The sequence below is a fragment of the Cricetulus griseus genome, chromosome 5, assembly GCF_003668045.3.
Source record: "Cricetulus griseus strain 17A/GY chromosome 5, alternate assembly CriGri-PICRH-1.0, whole genome shotgun sequence".
Lineage (NCBI taxonomy): Eukaryota > Metazoa > Chordata > Mammalia > Rodentia > Cricetidae > Cricetulus > Cricetulus griseus.
The window spans coordinates 118685694-118710804 of record NC_048598.1 but is presented as its reverse complement, the minus strand read 5'-3'; the positions used below and the strand labels follow the sequence as shown (position 1 = coordinate 118710804).

General features: G+C 40.8%; 1 protein-coding gene across 4 annotated transcripts in view; it reads left to right on the top strand.

Moving 5' to 3' along the window:
- The window catches only part of Ylpm1 (YLP motif containing 1), a 78388-nt gene extending 70917 nt beyond the window's left edge, over nucleotides 1-7471 (top strand). For 3 of the 4 annotated variants that reach the window (XM_027418532.2, XM_027418531.2, XM_027418533.2), the window contains 2 exons: nucleotides 6598-6779; nucleotides 7081-7471. In XM_027418532.2, the coding sequence (XP_027274333.1) occupies nucleotides 6598-6744 (147 nt within the window). In that variant the 3' untranslated portion in view covers nucleotides 6745-6779; nucleotides 7081-7471. Of the gene's footprint in view, nucleotides 1-6597; nucleotides 6780-7080 lie in introns of those variants that run through there. The other variant, XR_003485959.2, reaches the window with a different exon arrangement.
- The last annotated feature ends 17640 nt before the right edge of the window (nucleotides 7472-25111 follow it).

Below are 25111 nucleotides of genomic sequence, written 5' to 3'. Positions count from 1 at the left end.
TGTTAACCTACATGTATGTTATATATGCCATATGCATGCCTGGTGCCTGCAGAGACCAGAAGGAATATTGGATCTCCTGGAAATGGAGTTATAGATACATATAAGCTGCCAAATACTTTTGAGATCAAATCTGGGTCCTCTGCAAGAGCAGCAAGTGCTCTTAACTCCTGAGTTATCTCTCTAAACCCTCTTTGTGTTGATTTTAAATTAATTTTCTTAGTGCTTGACTATTAAGGCAGTATTTTAGTATGAGAGAATAAACATCTTAGTAGATTATCGTCATAGTGTCTATCATTTCAAAGAATCCATATTTCAAAGCTCATTGATAAACTGCAGAGAAGTGATGTATGATGGTGCACTTTTAATCCCATCACTAAAAAGGCAGAGGCAGGTGAATTTCTGTGAGCATGAGGCAGCCTGGTCTACATAGTGAGTTGCAGGTTAGTTGTGTCTTGGGAAACCAAAAAAGTTCAAATACTGAAGATATAGAGTAAACCCACTCATGTCTGTGTAGTTTGAGGGGATAGGAAAGGGAAACCCCATTAATGGCCTTTCACTTATGCCCAGCCACATGCAAGGACTTTAAGACTGAGGCCAACCAAAGTGGAACTGACTCAAGCTAGGCATGGTGGTAGATCCCTGCAATCTTAGCATCTTGGGAATGAATAAAAGCAGGAAAGTTGCATATGATTTAAGACCAGCTTGGGCTGCATAGTGAGACCCAGTCTCACAAAACACAAAGAACAGTAGGAGTGGCTCTCCTTAGGACATGACTTGTGAGTTACAGTTCAGGTGGCAACGAATAATTTGAAATGAGAACATTTTTCTATGTTTTTACTCAAATGACTATGACTGTCTTCAAAAGGTGATTTTGAACGGGTCACACTAGAAATGACTGGGCTTTCAAATGTCATTTGTGCTGAGCGTGTAACTTAGTGTCACTTGCCTTGTATGTCAGGTTCTGGGTTCCATCTCCAGTTTAAATAAATGAATAAAATTTCAAAAATACTATTTATGACTTCTATTCTTAACAGAAGTTGTATTTCCTCACACATAAACTAGAAAGAGCCATCTCAAGAGGCAGTATTTACTGCCACTTTAAAGAGTTAGAAAGTGGTTGGTCTTCAAGTAATTTTACTTTCTTAGAAATATTTGAATGGCAGGCTAGAGAGATGGCTCAGCAGATATGAGCACTGACTGCTCTTCCAGAGAACCTGAGTTCAATTCCCAGTTCTTGGCAGCTCACACCTGTCTGTAACTCCAGTTCCAGGTGACCCAACACCCTTGGCAAAACACCAATGCACAAAAAATAAATAAATTTTTTAAAAAGAAACATTTAGATGGCAATGGATGGGAAACACATGTGTGTACCCCAAACTTTTGCGTGTCAGTAAAAATTTTTCTGTATGATTTTTCTTTTTTTTTTAACCTTTTGTCATTTTATTTTAAATAGTTTTTTGAGTGTTGTATTTATAACATTTCTAACCAATTCTCTCCCCACTTCACTTCCTCCTGTGTGTACCCTCAATTCATGATGTTTTCTTCCTAAATTATTAATGTTACATACACATATGTATATATGAGTACAATATGCTAAGTTCACTGAGTCTCCCCCTAGGTGAAGAGCTATCAAAAACTATTGACTGTTAAGAGGAGGAGAATCCTGGTGCATTAATCCAATTCCACGTGGTCATCTTTTTTTTTTTTTTTTTCTTTACCTCAAACATTTGAGTGTCAGAATTTTTCTGTATGATTTCTTTTCTAATTTTTTGTTTTCAGTAGATCTTGACCACAGTTTCCCCTCCACTCCTCCCATCCCCCATCCCACCTGCTCTCTCCCCTAGATACAACTCTTTTACAGTTAAATGACGACCCCCCACACACACACATACACCCCAGAAAATTTAGGAAAATTAGAAGGAAAGTAGACATTTAAGAAACAATTTCTGGTCAAAGTTGGTTTTTTCTGTTTTTTGTTTTTTGGGTTTTTTTGCCTTGTAATTTATTTTTAGTATTTTCACAGTAATTTATTCATTCTGAAACTTGAATGTGTAAGGTCTATAATAATAATAAATAATGGTCTTTAAGAGGATAAGTTTCATTAGAGATATGCATGAAATACAGTAGTTTTAAACTATTAACTTTCTCTGGCACAATGCCTTTAATCTCAGCACTCGGGAGGCAGAGGCAGGTGGACCTTGTTGAGTTTGAGGCCAGCCTGGTCTCCAGAGTAAACTCCAGGCCAGCCTGGTCTCCAGAGTGAGTTCAGGACAGCCAGGGCTGTTACACAGAGAAACCCTGACTCAAAAAACAGAAGTGGGAAAACAAAAAATCATAGTCATTGGCCAGCAGACAGCTCAGGGGTGAAGGTGCCTGCTGCCCGGTGGTACAGCCTGATGACCTAGGTTTGATCCTCAGAACCCACAAGAAAAGTGAAATGAGAAAACACACGTTGTCTTCTGACTCTCCACACATACGCTGTGACATGTACATACCTGTGTGTGCATGCGTGCTTTCACACAAGCACTAATAATAAGTTTTTTTTGGCTTTTGTTCATTTTGGTTTGGTTTTGGGCTTTTGATTTCTTCCTTCTTTCCTTCCTTCCTTCCTTCCTTCCTTCCTTCCTTCCTTCCTTCCTTCCTTCCTTCCTTCCTTCCTTCCTTGTTTGTTTGTTTCTTGAGACAGGGTTTCTCTATGTAACTGCTGTGGCTATCCTGCAACTATCTTTGTAGACCAGGCTGTCCTGGAACTCACAGAGATCCACCTGCCTCCCAAGAACTGGAATTAAAAGCGTGTACCACCACAGCCAGGATGGTTTTTGGTTTTCAAGACAAGTTTTCTCTGTGTAGCCCTGACTGTTTTGGAACTCACTCTGTAGGCCAAGAAGTTCTCAAACCCAGAAATGCACCACACCCAGCAAAAAAAAAAAAAAGATTTTTTTAAAAATCAGTTAGTTATGCTAAATCAGTGTTTAGTTTTTAATTTATGTCTGTGTGTCCTGTGTATGTGTACATGCCACTGTGGGCGTATAGATCACTGAACAAGTTTGTGGACTTGGCTCTATTCTTCCACCTTTACATGGATTCCAGGGGCCATGTGCTGTACATGGTTAGGCTTTGTGGCAGACACTTTTACCCACTGTCTTAGTATTTCTGTTGCTGTGATAAAATACCATCAACAAAAGCACTTGGGGAAGAAAGGGCAAGAACTTTCCTCTTACAACTTTGAGGTCACATCCATCCCTGAGGGAAGTCAGGGCAGGTACTCAAGGCAGAAACCTGGAGATAAGAGCTAAAGCAAACCGTGGGGGAGCCGCTTGTTGGCTTATTCCCCATGGCTTACTCAGCTTACTTTCTTACACATCTCAGGACCACCTGCCAAAGGCGACATCACTCACATAAATCAAGAGAACGCTCCACGGACTTGCCAATAGGCCAATCTGATAGAGTCATTTTCTCAGTTGAGGGTCCAAACTTTTTCCAAATGATTCTAGTTGTGTCAAGTGGACAAAACAACAACAAAAAACTAGCTAGCACAGCCATCCCAGTGGCCACTAAAATTGTTTGTTTGTTTGTTTGTTTGTTTGTTTGTTTGAGACAGGGTTTCTCTGTGTAACAGTCCTAGCTGTCCTGGAATTCGCTTTGTAGATCAGGCTGGCCTCAGACTCACTGAGATCCACCTGCCTCTGCCTCCCAAGTGCTGGGATTAAAGGCGTGTGCCATCACTGGCTTGAAATCAGTATTTTCTTTAAAAATAGTAAATAAGTAAATATATCCCAGCCACAGTTTTCCCTCCCATCTCCCATCCCGCCTGCTCTCTCCCCTAGATACAATTTTTAATTATAAGTAAAAATTATATTTTATCTAAGTTTTAAAGTTTAGAGTCTAAACTCCAAATTAAAAAATGTAGGGCTGGAGGGATGGGCTCAGCAGTTAAGAGCACTTGCTGCTCTTGAAGAGGACCCAAGTTGGGTTCCCAGCACCCAAAAGGTAACTTAGAACTGTCTTAATTTCAGTTCCAGAGGATCTGATGCCCTCTTCTGGCCAAAAATATTGCACGAATGAGGTGTACATACATATATATAGGCAAAACACCCATGCACAGGGTGGAAATAATTTTTTAAAGTAGCTAGGTATGATTACTATGTACTCAACTATTGAGGATGCTTTGGGCATTTAAATTTACTGTGAGATGAGTTAACCTTTTCTTTATTCAGTGGTCATTGAATGACTGCCCATCCATCATTAACAGTAGTAACATTACAGTAAAATATGTGCCTTTGTTCCTAAATGCAAGTATGGGAGTATGTATGAATTACTCATGGTACATATTTTTTTGACATAAAGCTCAATAGTAAGAGATTTGCCTACCATGCACCGGGCCCTGGGTTCCATCTCCAATACCACCAACAAAAGAAGAGAAACATCTTGATGGGTGTTTGAAGTTGCCAGGGAAGAGGAGAAAGCCAATTTTTTAAATTTTCCCACCAGTATATCTGAAAAATTTATAATTCACTCTTGTTCTCTGTCCATAAAAACCTTATGAAATTGCTTTCACGTTGGAGCATGTTATTTGGTGCAACTATAACCTGTATTCCCAGGCCATGGTCACTCATATTTGTCTCAAGAATAAGCTATTTAAGAAGAACCAAGTGTGGGACTAGGAAGATGGCTTAGTGGATAAAGTGCTTGCTGTACAAATGTGAGGACCAGAGTCAGAGGTTAGATCCCCAGATCAGAAGTCAGGTGGGTGTGGTGACCTGCCTATAATCCCAGCATATGGAAACAAGGAATCCCAGAGCAAACTGGCTAACTGTGCTAACGGACTCTTAGAGCTCTTGGTACAAGTCTGAGATTCTGCCTCAATATATAAGGTGGAGAGCAATAGAGGAAGACACCAGAGATCAGCTGCTAGCCTCCACACTCCCAGGTATGTGTACACCAGTGCACATGTATGCACACATACCACAATTGTGTATACATGCATGACAAAAGTGGAAATAAAGATGAATCAAGTGTTGGGGGGCTGGAGAGGTGGTTCAATAGTTAAAAGCACTGACTATTCTTCCAGAGAACCTGGGTTCAATTCCCAGTACACATATGGCAGCTCATAACTGCCTGTTTAACTCCAACTCCAAAGGATCCAATACCCTTACAAAGACATACATGCAGACAAAACACCGGTACACATAAAATAAAAATACATAAATCGGGGGCTGGAGAGATGGCTCAGAGGTTAAGAGCACTGACTGTTCTTCCAGAGGTCCTGAGTTCAATTCCCAGCAACCACATGATGGCTCACAACCATCCGTTATGAGATATGGTGCCCTCTTCTGGTCTGCAGGGACACATGCAGACAGAACAGATACATAATAAGTAAATCTTTAAAAAAAACATTTTTTAAAAAAAGACTCAAGTGTGGGGCTGGAGAGGTGGCTCAGGGTTAAGAGCACTGACTGTTCTTCCAGAGGTTCTGAGTTCAATTTCCCAGCAACCACATGGTGGCTCACAACCATCTGTAATGTGATCTGGTGCCCTCTCCTGGCACGCACTGTATACATGATAAATAAATAAATAAATCTTTAAAAAGACTCAAATGTTAACCAGTTTTCCCTGCTGTTACTCTGTGTCTTCCCTCTGACCAGATGTTAGAAGCCTAGTTATTTCAGTCAGTATTGCAAATGTTAAAAATGAAAGTCGGTGTACCTTAAAGCAATAATGCATTTCCATGGCCAGTGTAAAGAGCACAGAATTTCAATGCTCTATATTTGAGACATAATAAATCACAAAAGATATTTAAAGTATAGCATATTTAACTATAGTATATGCTTTGGTACTATGTATGCAATACAAGCAACAGTATCATAATCTCTCCTTAAATATTTTTCTTCTTATAGAATATGAGATATATGTGTGTGTTTTAACAACTTATAAATCCACCTTTAAAAAAAAAATACCAATAGAGAATATTCCAGAACCCATATATCTGGAGTTGAAATCTTGCCATAATAACATTTGAAGCAGTGGTCTCTGGTAACTTATGAATGAAAATGACATTACTAGCCCCGTGGTTTTTCTCTGATTAAATTTCAAGAAATAGTTATTGGTCAGAGATAAAACTTAAGTTGTTTAAACTCCATATTTCTATAAATGGATAGTCATCCTGCAATATAGAAATTTAAAAGTAGGTACATTAAGTTCCAGACAAGCCTATGAAAACGGTGGCTAATTGCAAAGGATAAAGTGTGGGGGGGGGTGTGTAGACAGATGCTAGGTAGACAGGGCTCAGAGCTGTAAAGTGAGAACTAGAAGAAAGTGTATTGCTTGTGTAAAATGCATTTGGTGCTGGCCAAAGATGGCATGGAGCTGACAGGATACAGCAAGAAGACTTTAGTGGTAGGACTTGGTCTTATAGTTGGGGAAAAGTTTGAAACTGGTGAGCATCACAAGAAGGTATTTAAGAAAGTCACTGTGGCAGAGTTCTTTTACTTGTAATTTTAAGTCTGTTAATCTACCCACTAAATTATCCAAAGAATGCACCTTTAGGGTTCCCTCCCTCCTTTCAAACAACCTAGACTAATGCGTTTTTTTCTTTAGGTGAGATGGGCAGACCTAGAAGAAAAGAAGGATGCAGATAGGAAAAGGGCCATAGGTTTTGTGGTCGGACAGACTGATTGGGAGAAGATCACAGATGAAAGTGGTCACCTGGCTGAAAAAGCCCTCAATCGAACCAAATATATATGAGACTTAGTTTTTGAATGGAGCGTTATTCCTCTAAGGTAAGGGTACCTACCCAGCCACATAAATAGCCTATTTTGTGGTTGCTTCCAAAATATTGAGGACAGCATGCTTTACTAAAAATCATTTTTCTAGTTCAGAACAAGTAAGTATGTACTAGTACTAACATTTGCAATAATGAATATTAGAAAAGAAAGCAGGTTTTTGTAACCTTGTAAAAGACTTAGGAAAAGCTTGGGTTCTCGTCTTGGGATGGTGGAGTTATGTTAGGATAGATACTGAAGTCTACTGAGTCTTCTGTGTCCCAATTCCTGGAGTAACCCTGTTTTCTTTTCTTTCCAGGTGGTTCGCTTTGAGGTGACCAGAAGCCAAGGCCTCATGAAGCTTCTTGTGTTTCCACGTTTCAATTTTGTTTTGTTTCTACCACTTTCATTTTTAAAAGTTACCCAGTATCCCCAGGAAATTTTAGAATCTTGCTGTACCCAAGCAAGATATTAATTTTTCTTTTTAACTAATTTGGGGAGGGAGGGTTAGCTTAACTGTTGAAGTCTGGTGGGGATCCGTAGGAGGATTCCAACAGAACATTTCCTCCACTGTACACTGTCACAGACTATCATCATTGCTTTGTGGTTGTTTTTGTTTTTTACTGTATGTGACTGGTAGTTGATTGTACTGGGATTAAAAACAATAAACTTTCACGATAAAGCCGATGAGATTCATAGGCTGTACAGCATGGGCCCTTTTCTCTTATTTTCTTAAATTTGTTTTTAATACTATTTCAATGCAGTATGTCCTGATTAGCTGCTTGCTGAACGCCCCATTTCCTATTGAATAAGTAGCACAACTGTTTATAGCACATTGTAAAACTCAAGGTTCAGGAATAATCAAAATATTCAACTTTGCTTTTTAGCTGATTTGTTTTTCTTCATGTCTTATTTTTCCTTAGCTGTTCTTTAATACAGGTGAACAGAATATGCGCCACAACTCAAGCCGTAGCCTTACTTTGAACTTGAATTGTTGCTTTTTAAGTCAGGATGGAGGGAAGGAGCATGGCAGTGCACAGCCCTCTGGCAAGCAGCCTGTGAGCCTGCTAGCTTTTCAAGTTCTTGCCAGATTGCTCATCATTGGAAACCTTGGTCTTCTGCATAGATAATCCCAACCAGAGCCAGAAGCAGAGCTAAAACTCAGATAGCATTCTCCTTTAAATATAGAAAGGGGGCTCTTTCCCTTTTTTCAATCTGAAAATTAAAAAGTCATTTTCTATCATGAAGGAAGATAAAGATGAACTTTCTTCCTCAAAAACCATTTCTAGTTCGTAAGCCAGCTCAACAACTTGTGAACCTGTTGACTGAAGGACCTCAGCATTGTGTCAAGGATGGAAATCTTCTAGTTTTTCGATGTACATTAAATACTATGCCTAGAGATAATATTCCTAACAGTTTGGAGTGTCACCTTGGGTTCACTAATGGTCTTACCAGACTAAAGGCACCAATGGAAACTGCAACAACTTCCTGTGCTTTAATATCTTCCTTGAAACTCTGAATGTTTAAACCTAAAAGACGAGGTCCGTTAACAAGTTAATATTGAATGTATAATTTGCTTCATTAAATGGTTTCTACAGTTTTCAGTGTTTAATAAGCTATTTTTGTGGCTAAGGCCTGTAACACATTTCTACATCATCTACCTTTGTTAAACTGAAAAAAGATAGCGGGCAAGATAATCAAACAGAATTATTGTACAGACTTAAGTACTACTTCTTAGAGCAACCTCCCCAGCCTCCCCCACCCCCACCCCCCAGCTTTTCTCACCAAAGCAAGACTCTTAAAGTATATTCCCTGCTTGAGAAGAAAGGAAGGTCTCTCTGTCCTTCAGTTACTCTTAACTTTTCCATAGCATTTGAAACACCCATGAGATGAATGGTGGTTACCTATAAATCACGGTTCTCTCGGTCATAGCAGGAGCTGGAGGGAGAGTTAACAGCGTAAGTCATGGCCTGTGCCAGTTTTCAGAAGTAAATAGTGCAGCCATAAGAATGAACATAGAGCTCCCTGGCTTAGGAACTGGGTGTGACAAATAACTCCCATGTAAAGACTGTCATGAAAAGATAAGGAACCGGAAAGCAGTAAGAGAGATACTTACTAATATTTGATACTTCTAAACCAATAGGAAACTGTCAAGAAATCCTTAAGCTTTTATTATCACCAGAAGCAACCAAATAGAAACTCCACCAGTAGTATCTTGGGAAAATTTAGGTTGTGTAAGCATTCTTTAATAAGGCAAATCAAGTTATAGTACCAAACATAGCATCCATGCATTTGTTAGTATTTTTGAGCTCTATTAATGCTGTCTTTCTTATTTCAGAAAGCAATTGGGTATGTTTTTGCATTTGTAATTAAATCTTATTAGTTTTACTTTAATGCATTGTGATTTCTTGTATCTTGATACAAAATAGTCTGATGTTAGAAAATGTTTCAGCTATTTTAAGCCATCTGTAACATTTTTCATTTCAGGGATTAAGGTCTACTTGCGAACTTTCTGTACAAAGAACTTGGTAGATGAGGTATAGAAGATTTCCCATTTGAGAATCATTTATTTAAGATTAAATTGGAATATTTCTAATATTCTAGTGGCTTCTTGCAGCAATCCTAAGATGCAAGCAATACACAGAAGCTGGTCTTTTTGCTTTTCTTCTCTCACCCTGCAATGCTGGGGGTTGGTCCTAGAGCCTCATGTGTGATGGGCAAGTATTAAAGCAACTGAGAGCTATATTCTCAACCCGTAAAATTTACTTTTGACCCATGTAGTTTTCTAACAGTTTGTATTTGGTTCAGATATTAGTGAATAACCCAGAAAAAGTTAATAAGTTTTCTGGCTGGATTTATTTCTCTTGTGGTAGAAAAGGCAAATCAAAGAAGATACCAGCCTATCCAGAGGCAAAGTATACATTTCTGATTGGATTAACTAATTTTCTTTTCTTTTTTTTTTTTTGTTTTTTTTTTTTTGTTTTTTTTTTGTTTTGTTTTTTTCAAGACAGTGTTTCTCTGTGTACCTTTTGAGCTTATCCTGGAACTAGCTCTTGTAGACTCAGGCTGGTCTCGAACTCCGTGATCCACCTGGCTCTGCTTCCTGAGTGCTGGGATTAAAGGCATGCGCCACCACTGCCCAGCTGGATTGACTAATTTTCTATTTAGGTTTCCTTGGTTTGGAGGCCCTTGAGGTGTTTGTGTTGTTACCCTGATACCTGCAGGTTACATATACTTGTTAATGGGCATCTAGAACCTGGCTTAATTGCCAGGACTGTAAAAGCAATAAGGTCTCAGATACAAACAGACCACATAGCTGTTGCAGGTGGTGGATTTTGGAATTTTAATTGAAGTGTTTTGGCAGGCCAGAGGAGAATGATTCCTTGTTTTTGTTTTGAACTCCAGCTCCTCTCTCAGAACCTGTGTGACCTCAAGTGACTCTTCTGAACCTGAGCGCCAGTTTCCTCATCTGTAGAAATTTAAAAAATAAACACCTATTGGCATAGTATGGGTCATAGTGAAAACACCTCAGAGTTGTTTTGAGGTTAAATTGGGATAATACACTCTGCTGCTGTTGTTGTAGTACTGGCCACATAGAAGTTAAAAATCAGTAATAAGTTACTTAACTTAACTCCCACACCTTTTGAAACTCAGTTTCCAGTGTCCTGAAGATAGTGCTTGCTGCTGCCTGATGTAGTCAGCTGCTATAGATCTAACTGAGCCATATGAGATAGCCTAGAGTGTGGAAGGGTGGAAGAGTGATCATTTCAAAGCATTCTCTGGAATCTGGTGGCCCCTGTCTTCAGGACCAGTGTGGAGGCTTGAGAGACTTGAGCAAAAGCTGGTTAGATCCCCTATAAGGGCAGGAGTCATGCCAGAATGGAATTGCCAGACTACAGGCATGAACAAAGCATTACATACTCAAACAAAATCATGGTATTTTGTGACTATGTTGTTACATTCTCATGGTATAAAATTGGAAAAGGTCATAAATGTCTATATTAAAGTCACTACCATCTGTCCCTCTCAGATTCCCACTGCTCCACCTGCAACCAGCGTTAAAAGTTTTGTGCTTTTTATGAAAAGTTTGTGGGCTGCAGAGCTGGCTCAGTGGTTATGAGCACTAACTGCTCTTCCAAAGGACTTGCATTCAATTCCCAGCAGTCCCGTGGCAGCTCACAACTGTCAGTAACCTCTAGAATCTGACACCCTCACACAGGCGTTAAGTATTAGCTTTGCTACTGGCCTTTGTGTGCTGCTACATTGTATTCTTTTAGCTGTGCGCCTTAGTGGTCATTCAACAGACACATAAATACTTGGTTATCTCTCTTTAGTTTTTCAAAGGTAACATCTTATTATAAAGGGTGTTTTCTGAAAGCTTTAATAAGTGGTTTTAACTATACTAATGTTCTTTTGGTGGCATTGAGCCTATGGTACAGCTGTTAAGATGGTTTTATCACTTGTAGGCTTGGATAGAGCCTTCTGACTTGAAGCAACTGTCATTCTGTTTTCCATTTGTATAGTATTGTCACTGAAAGGATGCTATACATGTGAATACATTATATAGTCCTTTGGGACTGGTGTTTTGCTTTTGTCATTTGGCATACTTCCTTTGGGATTCATTTAAATTGTCATGTGTATCAGTTATTTGTTCCTTTTTATTGCTGACTAGCATTAAGTCCCTTTCTTGTGACTGTATCGTATAGTCTGCATCGTTACAAAAACTTACTTACAAGGTCTCTATTATTGGGTACTCCTGCTGTCTTTTGCTGTTATAAATTGTGAATTTCCTATATACTCAATCCCTCTGCCTTCCTGCACCTACTTAATTTCTAGCAATGAAGGAACAATATCAGTGGTATCTTTGCACAGACATCCTCAAAGGTTGGCACTCATGCAAGCACATCGCCGTGGTGAACTGCTATGAAGAAGTCATGACTATAATGAGGTGACAACGGCAGACTTTTTCCTAGAGAACCCTTCATGATTGAATTGTGAGAAAGCAAGGAATCGGGGTGTACCATGGAGAACCAGAATGGCCAGAGACTCCTGATTCATACTTTATCTGAGAGTTGAGACCTTAGGCCACTGTCCTTGGGGCCTGGATATTTATATGCACCTGTACCTCAAGGAGTAAACCTGACAGTTCTGTGGTCCATTGCTTTCACATCTGACCAAAAGTCAGGAGGCGTGCTGCAGTGATGGATGGCATTCCAGCGGTATTTTGCATTTGAGATTCCACAGGGAACCTGGAAACTTAGTGCTTTTATGATGTAGGTAAAGCTTAACTTTGAGTCTTCCACTTAAGAAATTTTAATTTCCTACAAAATATCCAAACTCTTGTTTTTGATGGTAAATCATAGATAGTAATAAAAAATGTTAATATTAAGGAATAAAAACAATCTCCCATTGTCATTTTAAGTCCCACCCAGGTCTATTATTTTGGTGAGATTCTACTTCTTGACTAAGAATGATGTTTGTGAAATTCACTCCCTGTCCCTCCTTCCTTTCCTCTTCCCTTCCCTTCCCCTTCTTCCCCCCCACCCCATCCCTTTCCCTTTTCTTAGGGCATTTATGACTTCACGAGAAAGACAAGGAACCTCAGAATGATCAGTAATGTCTCTCATCTTCCTCAAGAGGAGTAAGAGTCAGCAGAGGACTTTGGGTCCCTTTATGTGCTTACCAGAGTTGTCACAAAATTACCACAAAAATTAAAGATTTTTTAAATTTTTTTTAGTTGTTGTGCTAGAGTTGGGCAACATATTAATCCATAAAATAGGTTGGGTGTTCTCACGTGTTTTGGTTTTTTTTTGTTTTTTGTTTTTTTCCTTTCACAGCATTTAGCTCAGTCTGCAGCGTGTGTAAATAACAGGAGATGCTTCTTGTATGTACAGGGATCACAAACTGATGTAAAATTGACAGGTGACACCTGAGGCAGAGGTTACTGATTGTGGTGCACCGGATATCACGGTAGGTCTGGACAGAAGGGGACAGCAGTTTCCAGCCAGTGAAAGTGTGGCTGTGGAGGGGTGGGGGATCATGCCCTCAGCACTTAGGAGATGGAGTCGGGAGGACAGGCGCTTTTGCAAAGCCCCAGCCTTAGCCAGCTAGACACCTTTCATTCTCTGAGAATTCCCTACATGTATACAGTGTATCTTAATCATACATGTTCACAACTCCTAGTCACCCCACCCCACCTTCTTGTCCTCTCCTTTTGTTGTTTTCTAATCCACCAATTCCATTTCATGCTGCTTGGTGCAGGTTTGGATGATCTTGCTAGTTTGGTCTTGTGCAGGTAACTATAGCTACTTGAGTTCAGGAGTACACTTAAGACATGTTCAGAAGACAGCATTTCACAGCATTCTGATCCGTCCTCCAGCTCCTATACCCCCTCCCTTCCACAGTGTTTCTTGGGGGAAGGGGGTTAGTACTCAGCTGTCATTTATTTGATTTCATATTTAACATGAGAACTTAAGTGTTTCAGCAACAAGAACTTTGTTTTGGGAAGTGGGTGGGTTCTAAGTGCCTAGTTCACAGCTTGCCTGCCTCATCTGATTCAAGGGCTACCACTTGGAAACACTTGACATTTAACAGATTAGAGGAACCTTTGGGTTCATTCTAGCCACATGCATCCTCCACCCTCCCTCCCTTCCTCCCCCCCCCCCTCAGATGAGCATAACAAAGAGACTTGCTTAACTTCCTACAGTGATTAGAGGGCTGGAGTTTGGGTTTCCTGGTGGTCTGTAACCCAGCATTTTGGTTTTCTTTACGTTTCTTTCAGGAACAATGCCAACACTTAAAACGTAATCCTGAATTCTCTTAATTGTAGGGGAGCTGTACACCTAGGATCTCCCATAGACAATTATGTGTCTTAGATTTTTTTTTCTTTTTATTCACAGTTTAAAAAATTAAGTCATTCATTAGTGGAAGTTTGAAAAGATATCAAATATTAAATGGATGCATAATGCGAGTTTTAATCAGATGAGATTGGTGTCCTAATGCAGATTTCTACATGCATGAACTGAGAAAATGTCACTTAAGGATGATAATGAGGATATAGCCACTGGGTAACCAGCGTCAGACTTCTAGCTCCAGAATGTTGAAAAGTAAATATATGTATTTGTCAAAAAATACATATACTTAGCAGTCCTAAGCCGGGCATTGGTGGCGCATGCCTTTAATCCCAGCACTCGGGAGGCAGAGGCAGGCAGAACTCTGTGAGTTCGAGACCAGCCTGGTCTACAAGAGCTAGTTCCAGGACAGCCTCCAAAACCACAGAGAAACCCTGTCTCGAAAAACCAAAAAAAAAAAAAAAAAAAAACAAAACAGTCCTAATTTGATTTTCTTTCATGGTAGGGAAAATCATTTATGAAGCTAGCATATAGGGATAATCTTTATCTCTACTTATCAACATCTTATCTAATTTACTTGACAATTCACCACTAAGCGTCTTATTCAGGACAGGCATAGAAGTCTGTTAAGAACCAGCCTCCAAGCACTGCTGCAGGGACACTGTGACTCAGCTCACTGAATATTCCCTCTGGTTTTTCCAATGTTCCCTCTCTGGTTTATTTTTGTTTTGTTTTGTCTTTATGAAGTATAGTTATCTGAAGGCCCAGTTCACATGTTGAGCTGATCCTCATCTTAGCTCTCCTCCCAGCTCTTATGGATGTGTCCTTTTGTCTTTCTTGATTTGCCTTTGTAGTTGAGTAACTAGGCACCTGTCTGTCTTGTCTTTTACATCCTCTGCAAGTCCTAAGAGCAAGCTCTTAGAAGGTAAGAACTGTTACTCTATATCCTCCCGTCAGCCTCATATTTGGTATCTGTCCTTTACAGTTGGTGCTCAGCATTGATATTGGAGATTTTAAATATGAAGTTAATTAATGTAGGTCAATATATGTGCAAGTTACAAAGCCAAGTTTTGTGTTTGCCTTTTCACTGTCTGTGTCTTGCAAGACATATTATATAAATCAGGCATTGTAAATGCAAATTTCCTCAGAGCATAGGAAAGTAATATAAATGAGAGACTTGGCCAATACAGCAGGATAACATTTAGTATATTTTTCACCAAAACATGATTTCAATTAACCATGTGGGAATATTCTCATGGAAAAATGTCCTCTTGTTTTCTTTCCCTTGAGACAGTAGAGACTGCTTTAGTTTTCTCACTTGGAGAGAGACATAAGTATAAGTATTGTCTCTTAGCTCTACTGAGAGGAAACGCCTCACCTGAAGTAGAGGAACACATGGCAGTTGACCCTCTCTCTGCCTTTTGGATGCAAAGAGGGCATGGTAGGGACTGCCATACTACAGAGTGCACATTGTACCAGCATCACCAGATTAAGGTAGCTGGAAGGTGTGTGTATGTGTGTGTTTTCAAAATAGGGTTTCTCTGTGTACCTGGCTATCCTGGGACTTGATTTGAAGGCCAGGGTGGAACTCAAAGAGATTGGCCTGCCTCTACTTACTGAGTGCTGGAATTAAAGGTCTGTGCCACCATTGCCCAGCAGAAATCTGGATTTTTATGTGAAGGTAGGGGTGGTTTTGTTTGTTTTGTTTTTGTTTTTCAAAATAACAAGGAAACTTCTAGAAGCAAAAGAGATCACACATGCCAGGAGGTCGAGACCATCGTGGTCTACAAGAGCTAGTTCCAGGACAGCCTCCAAAGCTGTCTGGGGGGGGGGGGGGGGCGGGGAGATCACACATATAGAGGTCACATACCACCTGCCATAATCTTGGAATTTCTAGTATATATCCTAAGGAATGGTGACAGTTATGAAAGCCAACAACATTATTAGGAAAGGTTGTGTCAGAAAGCTACAAATATAAATGTGTGATCACTTTTTTCTGATGTTTTGGAAAGCAGTTGTTTTCCCTGAGCAAGGCTATATAGTACACGGATACTGAATTTACAGTAGCTTACCCTTACCCGGGGCCCAGTGTCTCAAGATAGCTTTGCATATCTTGTAGTAGTATGCCACTGAAAGAGGAGTCATCGAGATTGCTCTTGGAGTCAGTGGAGCATCTGAATGGCTGTGTTGAGTTGGTGAATTTGACCAGAATATCTCCTGTAAGTACTGCTTTGTGTTTCCACTGGGAAAGGATGAGTCACTAAAGCTGCTTTGTTAGCACCTGTCACCATCAAGGTGGGTATAACTTGATGTTTCATTCCTTAGAGTGTTTGGCCATTTTTTTTATGTGTTTATTCCAGACACAAGATATGAATTTATTTTAATGATTAAATATTACAGCCAAAACTTATCAATACTCACACCCCTCCTTAAGTCCAAATTAAATCGTAGAAGTATTTAGTGAATGCCCTTTGAAGGTTGATATTTCCAAATGTTTTAAGGTACAAGTGTATATGTATCTTAAGATGTACATTCTGTACATCTGCTATCTTGGATACACATTTATCTTGGGTACACATATATTCCTGGGTAATTTTTTTTGTTTGCTTGTTTTTTTTTTTCCCCAAGGGAGGTTCTCACTGTAACCCTGACTGTCCTGGGACTCGCTTTGTAGCCCAGACTCACTGCAGTCTCACAAAGATCTATGCCTGCCTCTGCTCTCCTTTGAGGGTTAAAGGTAAAGGGATGTGACACCATATCCAGCCTTAGTTCCTGTATGTTTTTATGTGTGCATGCGTGTGCACATTCCATCCACACATACAGTTGTTACTTTTTGATGCATCACATCCTTGCAAATGTTCCTTATGTTTATATGTTCTAATTGTCCCAGTGATAGAGGAGATTCTAAATCCTGGGCCACATTGAATCTGTTCTCCATGCTATATGTCCTGGGAATCAAACTGAAGTTAAAAAACTTGGCAACAGGCACTTTTACCTACTGAGCTATCTTACCATCCCAGTTGCCTTGATATTTTAGGATGCCAGTTTTGGACTGGAGTCATGACTTAGCATGTAGACACGTGTAGTGTTCTTGCAGGGGAGCTTGGTTGAGTTCCCAGCACCCACATCAGGCAATTCTTAGCTGCCTGTAACTCCAGCTCCAGGGGATTCAATGCCTCTTCTGAATTCTTAAGGTACTGCACTCACATTCCAGTATACATAATTTTAAAATAAAAATATAGCTGGGCATGGTGATGCATACCTTTAGTCCCAGCACTCGGGAAGCAGAAGCAGGTAGATCTCTGAGTTAAAGGTGTACCTGATGTACATGAGTTCCAAGCCATCCAGGACTGCACAGTAAAACCTTGTCTCAAAATTTTATATGATACCCTTATTTAAATCATACACACACACACACACACACACACACACACACACACACACACACACACACGGACTTTATATAGGTGAGTACGTGGTGTGTGTGTGTGTGGTTGTGCTTCGATTATGGGGAAAACAAATGCCAGTTGAGAAGATAATCTCTCATAATCATGAACTTTTCCCAATCACTGTCTCCTTTCCAGTCACAAGTGAGTTGCAGGTGCTATGGAAGTGTTTACGTCATACCTCTCCATCATACCTCTTCAATACTAGTTTGACACTGGAAACCATTGTTTTGTATTACTTTTAAATAGTGCTAGGACTGAAGATGTAGTCCACTGGTAGAGCATATTCTTTGCAAGTGTGAAGCTCTGGGTTCAACCCCTAAGACCTTTCCATCTGATGTCGTAAATTCTGAAACACTTTATGGGGACTGTTCATTTATTTAAGTAGACATTAAACTTTTTATTAAGGGCTGGAGAGATGACTCTGAGGTTAAGAGCACTGCTTGCTCTTCCAGAGGTCCTGAGTTCAATTCCCAGCAACCACACGGTGGTTCACAACCATCTATAATGAGATCTGGTGCCCTCTTGTACACATAGTAAATAAAAACTTTTAAGAGAACATGTGCCAGACAGTGGCGGCGCATGCCTTTAATCCCAGATCTCAGGAGGCAGAGGCGGGTGGGTCTTTGTAAGTTCAAGGGCAGCCAGGGCTACACAGAGAAACCCTGTCTGGGAGAGGGAGAGGGAGAGAGAGGGAGAGGGAGAGAGAGAGAGAGAGAGAGAGAGAGAGAGAGAGAGAGAGAGAGAGAGAGAGAGAGAAACAAGCTCAGAGAATTTTCTCTTTACTTTGTGTGTGTGTGTGTGTTGGTTAGAAAGTCACTGATAAATGAAGACTCAGGGCTGTGTATCCATTAGGTCATGGTGGGAAGCTTTCTCAGAGTCAGTAAACTAAATACGTAATTACCCCGTTTCTCTATATTTGGAGGGATAGTGAAATAGAAGAGTATGTCGTGATTCTGGGGAATAAGACTGGGTATACCTCATAATTACATACCAGAATTTAGGGTGGACCCAGATATTTATAATTTTTATTTACTTGTTTGTTTTTTGAGATAGAGTCTGGATGTGTAGACCAGGCTGGCTGTCTAGTTCAACCTGCTAAGTGCTTGGATTACAACCTTGCATTGCACACGTGGCCTCTGCTTTGGTAATTTTTAAAAACAATTTTATATTGTGTATGTGGGTGTGTGTATATGTGGGCACACGGATGCCACAGTGTGTGTAAGGTCAGAGGACAACTTGTAGGAGTTGGTTCTGAGCAGCAAACTCAACATGTCTTCAAGCTAAGTAGCAAACATCTTTGACCTTAACCCACTCACCAGCCTTGGGTGTTTTTGTTTTTGTTGTTTGTTTTTTGTTTTTCTTGTTTTTGGTTGTGGGTTTTTGTTGTAGTTCATTGTTTTTGGTTTGGTTAAGAATTTTACTTTGTAGTCTAAGATGACCTCAGATTCACAATCTTTCTACCTTAGTCCCCTGAGTACCAGGATTATAGGATCACGCCTCCGTCCTGCCACATTAACAGTTTTTAAAGATTCCCAGGTAGTTCTAAACTGTGGCTGAATTTGATACTTGTAAAGGAGATTTTTTTTTCTTTCAATCTCCAAGTTAGAATGTGTTCATTAAAAACAATAGCCAAAGTCCCAGATCTATACCACTGCCAAATTCCAAATGTGTATCATAAACCGTATGTGTGTGTGACAGTGCATGCCTATAATCTCAATACCTGAGGCCACTGTAGGAGGATAAGGAGTTCAAGGCCCACTCCAGCTACATTGTAAATTTAGACTTCTGAAATTTTGTTTCAACAACAAAATAAATAAATTTAGGAGGCAGAGGCAGGCGAATCTCTGTGAGTTCAAGGGCAGACTGGTCTACAAAGCTACACAGAGAAACCTTGTCTTGGGGGGGGGTGACTTTAAAGTTCACTTAGTCTCCAAGAGTCAGATTCCAAATATACTTCATGCCCCAAAAGAGCTTATGCACAGGATAATCAGGCTGGGGGGGGGGGGGGGGACGGACGACGACACAAAACCAAGATTAAAAATGGCTTCCATTAGCCAGCTTGATGGCACATGCTTTTAATTCCAGTACTTGGGAGGCAGAGGCAGGTGGATTGCTTGAGTTGAATTGGAAGCCAGCCTGTCCTACAAGTTCCAGGCCAGTCAGGACTACATAGACTGACCCAGTCTCAAAAAACAACCGTAACAAATTTCCAATCAGCCAGAGATGAGGCCCTGTCTCAAAAGAAAATTTTTTTAAATTTATTTATTATGTATACAACATTCTGCTTCCATATATATCTGCACACACCAGAAGAGGGCACCAGATCTCATAACGGATGGTCATGAGCCACCATGTGGTTGCTGGGAATTGAACTCAGGACCTCTGGAAGAGCAGTCAGTGCTCTTAACCTCTGAGCCATCTCTCCAGCCCTCAAAAGAAATTTTAAAACGAGCTTTTTACAATCAAAACAACTGTACACTTGTTTTGAATATCTATAGAAGTTAATCAGGAAATTATTCAAGTTAAAAGCAGTGTACTTAGCCTGGCGGTGGTGGCACATACCTTTAATCCAGCACTTGGGAGGCAGAGGCAGGCAGATCTTATCTACAGAGTTCCAGGAGAGCCAGGGCTACACAGAGAAACCCTCTCTTGAAGAAAAATAAAAATAAAAATAAAATAAAAAAATAAAATGTCTACTCAGTAGACCTTATTAAAGGTGGATTTTATTTTTTTATTTTATTTTTATGTGCATTGGTGTTTTGCCTGTGAAAGGGTGTCAGATGCCCTGGAACTGTAGTTACAGACAGTTATGAGCCATCATGTGGATGCTGGGAATTGAACCAGTCAGAGCTCTTACCACTAGGCCTTCTCCCCAGCCCCTATATATAATATATATAATCTTAGAAATAAACTAAGCCTATAATTAAAAGGATGTCAGATATGCAATGGGTTATATTGTCCTATAAAAGGTAAGTTTTAGAAATAAACTAGCAAACAACATGACAAGCACAACACAGGATTGTAATAAGGAAAAGCAAAAGCATTCATGAAGTTTACAATGCATGGCTTTAGCAGTTTTTTCACCCTTAAATTGACATTTGTTAGAAGCCAAGCTTTACACTACACAGTACACATTAATACACGTTACATCATAGTTACATCATGGTTACAATAACACTGGGCTGCCACATATTTATGCCACTCACTTCTTTGCCATTGGAAAGCAGCACAAACGTGTGACTTTGCTCACTGATTAATGACAACATCGCTAGCATTTACTGGGAACACACCATGCATTGAGGTGCTAAATATTTCATGTGCAGTGTTTTCCCCGAACCTAAGGCAGGCAGTACTAGGAGATGGGTGCCTTTTATAAATGGCAAAACCGATGCCAAGACAGTAGGTAACCCATACAAGGCTGTGTGGTTGGTAGGTACCCGAGCACAGTCTTCCAAGGAGAGACTGGGTGAGTGAGAAAATGAAAGAAGGAACAACATGAAGTCATACCCCTGAGAAGGAAAGTGGATGGCAATGGGAGAGATAGGTTCTTGTATAAGTCAGAAATAAATCTGAAGAGAGGAGTGAGCCACAGAGGCCAGGAGACAGGAGGAGAAAATACTTGTTTCCAAAAGAAAGAACATGTATTTAAGAGCAACAAGCATTTGGACACGGCAAAATAGTTGTGGGCGCCAAGAAGCCAGATAATGGGGGAAGGTCTGTAGATGGGCCTCTAAAGCCCGTGAGGCTTGGGGGAATCTATACCTCTACCTGTGTTTCCTTTCTACCTTCCTTGGACACTTCCTTCCCCAGAGGCCAACATCTGTGTGTAGTTGTTTGTTTTATGACTGAGAATTTCAACTTCCAGGCCAGTGATTCTCAACCTTCCTAATGTTGCAATCCTTTAGTTCCTCATGTTGTAGTGACCCCCAATTATAAAATTATTTTTGTTGGTACTTCATAACTTCAGAACAGTTTGCTACCGTTAAGAATAGTAATGTAAATGTCTGATATGCAGAATGGTCTTAGGCCACCCCCATGAAAGGGGTGGTCATCCACAAGTTGAGAACCGCTGTTCTAAGCACTTGTATATTCAGGTGTGTGTCATATAATGTATACATTATCTAACCCTGGAAAACACTTCTGTAGGTGAGCAATATGTATGTATGTATGTATGTATGTATGTATGTATGTATGTAAATTCAGGTGCCCAGATCTACTGCAGGGAATACGATGTTTAGTCTTGGTTGTCACCTTGACTGGATCCAGCATCACCTAGGAGACAGCTTTGGGCAGACACATGAGAGATTATCTAGACTGAGGTGAGCCTCTGTGAATTTCTGTGAAGATTCATCTTAATTTGGACTGCACCAATCCCTGGGCAGGGATCCCAGGACTGTTCAATGGAGAGACAGAGCTGAGTCCTAGCATTTCATCACTCTCTGCTTCCTGTTGTGGATGGGATGTGACCAACTGCCTCAAGCTCCTGCTGCCTTGACTTGCCAGCTACGGTGGACTGTACCCTTGAACTGTGAGCCAGAATAAATCCTTCCCCCTTACATTGTGTTTGTGAAGGTATTTTATTACAGCAACAGGAAAAGAAACTAGGACAGACTACATAGCATGTATTACTAGTGTAGATCGTGGCAGCTCATTGGATTTGGGCCTGTGACTTACGGTATATCTGATTGACAGTATTGTATTTCTGTAAGAAATAACCATATTTGCCATGTTGTAAGCTTTCCCTAAGCATTAACTCCAAAAGCAGTTAGGAACTGCAGAGAATTTGCAGGGGGGGGTAGCTCAATGGTGGGGTATATGCTTATGAGATGCCCTGGGTTCAGCCCCTGAAACCTCCCCTAAAAATACCGGAGAGAGAAAGGGAGCAGGGTGTAAAGAATCAGCGAGCGCCTTTTAATGTGGATGTGCATAGATAGTTCCACCCGCCTGGTGGGGCACTGGCTTACACAGTGCCTGTATCGCTGCCCCATCGCTACAGTTCCCACAGTTCTTACCTTCTCAGTGTTGAGAAATAATGTCGCAGTAAGTGAAATCTATGCAAATGCTTGATAGTTTATATGAAAACATCAATAGATTTTTAAATTTTGTTTGGGATTTATATATCACCGAACTTTGATATGCCTTACAGAACAAGAAGTCACACCTCAAAGGGGGTGGGAACTAGAATGGATCATTATGAATTCAGACTGTATGGGACTGACTATTCAGGAAACCACTGAAATTTCAGTTAGTTGGACTTTATTTATTTTAGAGACAAGATCTTTCTTTTTCTTTTTCCTTTTTTTTTTTTTTTTGTTATTGGTTGATTGTTTTTTTTTTGAGACAGGCTTTCTCTGTGGCTTGAGAGTCTGTCCTGGAATTCATTCAGGCTGGCCTCCAACTCACAGAGATTTGCCTGCGTCTGCCTCCCGAGTGCTGGGAATAAAGGTGTGTGCCACCACTGCCCGGCTGGAAACAAGAACTTACATAGCTCAGGCTGGTCTGGAACTTAAAAAGACTGACCTCCAGCTTACTATGCAGCCAAGAGTGGTCTTGAATTTACGATCCTCCTGATTCCCAAGTGCTGGGATTTCCAGGTATGTGCGACCTGTGCTGGCACCTGGACAAGCACATTTCAATTGAACTGTCTTCATCCCTGAGACCCTTCCAAGCTAAGCACAGAGTGCACACCTTTAATCCCAGCACTTGGGAGGCATTAAATAGTGAGTTCCAGGCTAGCCAGGGCTACACAATAAGACCCTTTCTGGAAATAGCATGTCCATAGTAGAGCCAGGGTATAGACCTTTATTAAAGAATATTGTTTTATCTCTGCCATTTATGTTCTGCCCTTACTGTGATGAAAAATAAATATTATTCAGGCACTTGTATGCCCAGGAGGTGCCATTGGCTTCCTACTGTTTGAATCTGGTCTGGTATTTTGTTGTTGGTTTTGGTTTTTCGAGACAGGGTTTCTCTGTAGCTTTGGAGGCTGCCCTGGAACTAGCTCTTGTAGACAAGGTTGGTCTTGAACTCACATAGAGTGAGTTCTGCCTCTTCCACCTGCTTCTGCCTCCCAAGTTCTGGAACTAAAGGCGTGTGCCACCACCTCCCTGCTGGTCTGGAGTTTTTATATGAAAAAGTTTGAAATAAAGGCTCTGATGGTGAAATAAAGGCAGGGTGGTGCATGCCTATAACCCCCACCCAGAGAGGCAGGAGAATCCTTGCACATTTGAGGCCAGCTTGTTCTATATGGCTTACTCTAGACAACCAGGACTCCATACACTTGCCCCAGCATAAACAAGAAGGTCCCTAATGTACCTGTTATATGTAGAATGCCAGAGAACCTCCTGCTTTTAATAGATAATTTAGCACACCCCACAGCCCATGCCTGTTGTCTGCCATTGAAGGATTGTGCAGCCCTTGACCAGACTCTGAGTATGTCTGACTGGGGACAGATCAGCACCCACATATACCTTAATGGAAAAAATGACCAGACGGTTGGCAATGTTAGGACTGCTGAAAGAACATAACTGGCTCAGCTCACACTGACAATAGTAAGCTCCAAACACTGACAAAAACACACTTGACAGAAACAGAAAACTGGACTAAGAATTCTTTAGCTGGCAGAGCATACATATTTATACATTCTTCTGTGTCGATCTCAGTGGATAGAGAAGACTTTCTGGCATGACCGACTGCAGTACACAAATGTTTCCAATTTGAGCTAGCATGGTTTTCATCTAATTAGTATTCAGGATAAAGTTCATTGCCCCAGAGATGGCTTGACTCAAGTTTTAAAGACATAGACTAATGAAGTTGAGGTTTGGGGTTTGGGACAGGGGACAAGCATATGGACTTGGAGTTGTTTGCTATGAATGTCTTAATGGCCTTGTGATACTGCTCTAGAGAGAGGGCCATTCTGTTTCCAAACAACTGATGCGCTTGCACAGTCTTCAGGGCTTGCTGATGTTCAAGCAGGTTTGGCAAAGTCCTTGATTTTGATCAAGGGGAGCCTTGTGAAATCAGTAAGAAACTAGAGAAGTGGCTGTCTATAATTATATTGAGGGGCATTGCAATTAAGACTTGCCAGCTGTGGTGGCGCACACCATTTATCCCAGCACTCTGGAGGCAGAGGCAGGCAGTTCTCTGGGAGGTCAAGGACAGCCAGGACTGCATAGACCCTGTCTCGAAAGACCACAATCACAAAGTTCTCAGCAGGGCCTGGGGTTCAATGGCAGAGCATGTGCTTAGCAAGAGGGAAGGAAGCCCTAGGTTCAATATCCAGGAAAACAAACACCCGAAACCTGCAGGAGTCTGTAAGGGCTAATTTTGGTTAGGTATATTTTGTTTCTTCTCTCCACTATTTTTTTTAAGATTTTATTGATTTATTATGTATACAACATTGTTTCCGTGTATATCTGCACACCCGAAGAGGGCACCAGATCTCATTACAGATGGTTGTGAGCCACCATGTGGTTGCTGGGGATTGAACTCAGGACCTCTGGAAGAGCAGTGGGTGCTCTAAACCTCTGAGCCATCTCTCCAGCCCCTCTCCACTATTCGAACAGAAAATTCAGAGGAAAGTCATTGTTCATACCACTGCATTCTGACATGTCTAGCAGTAGCCAGCACCATGTCCATAAAGTCATGAAGCTAGAGTAGCTAGCTAGGTGAGGAAGTTTGTTCTGTATTGATGGCAGGGAAGGGAGCTACTTAGGCACAGTTGCCCCTTATTCAGCACTATGAGACCTGAAGTATACTCCACCCTGCCCACCTTCAGCAGTGCTTACTCGATGGGTTCAGCTTTATCGGTGCCTTGCCTAGACACCCAGAGTCTCACAATTGTGTTAGACCCATAGAGAAAAATATGGATGTTATTTGTTCATCTGTGGGAGTTTTGTCATGGACTGTAATCATTTTGGAGTAGGAAAATCTCCATTTCTTCATTTGTCCAAACCATGCCATTCATGGCCTGTGAGGTTCTATGCAGCCTGTGTTCACCTCAGTTTCTTCCATGAGTTAAACATGATGGACTAGATGATCCGCAAGGGCC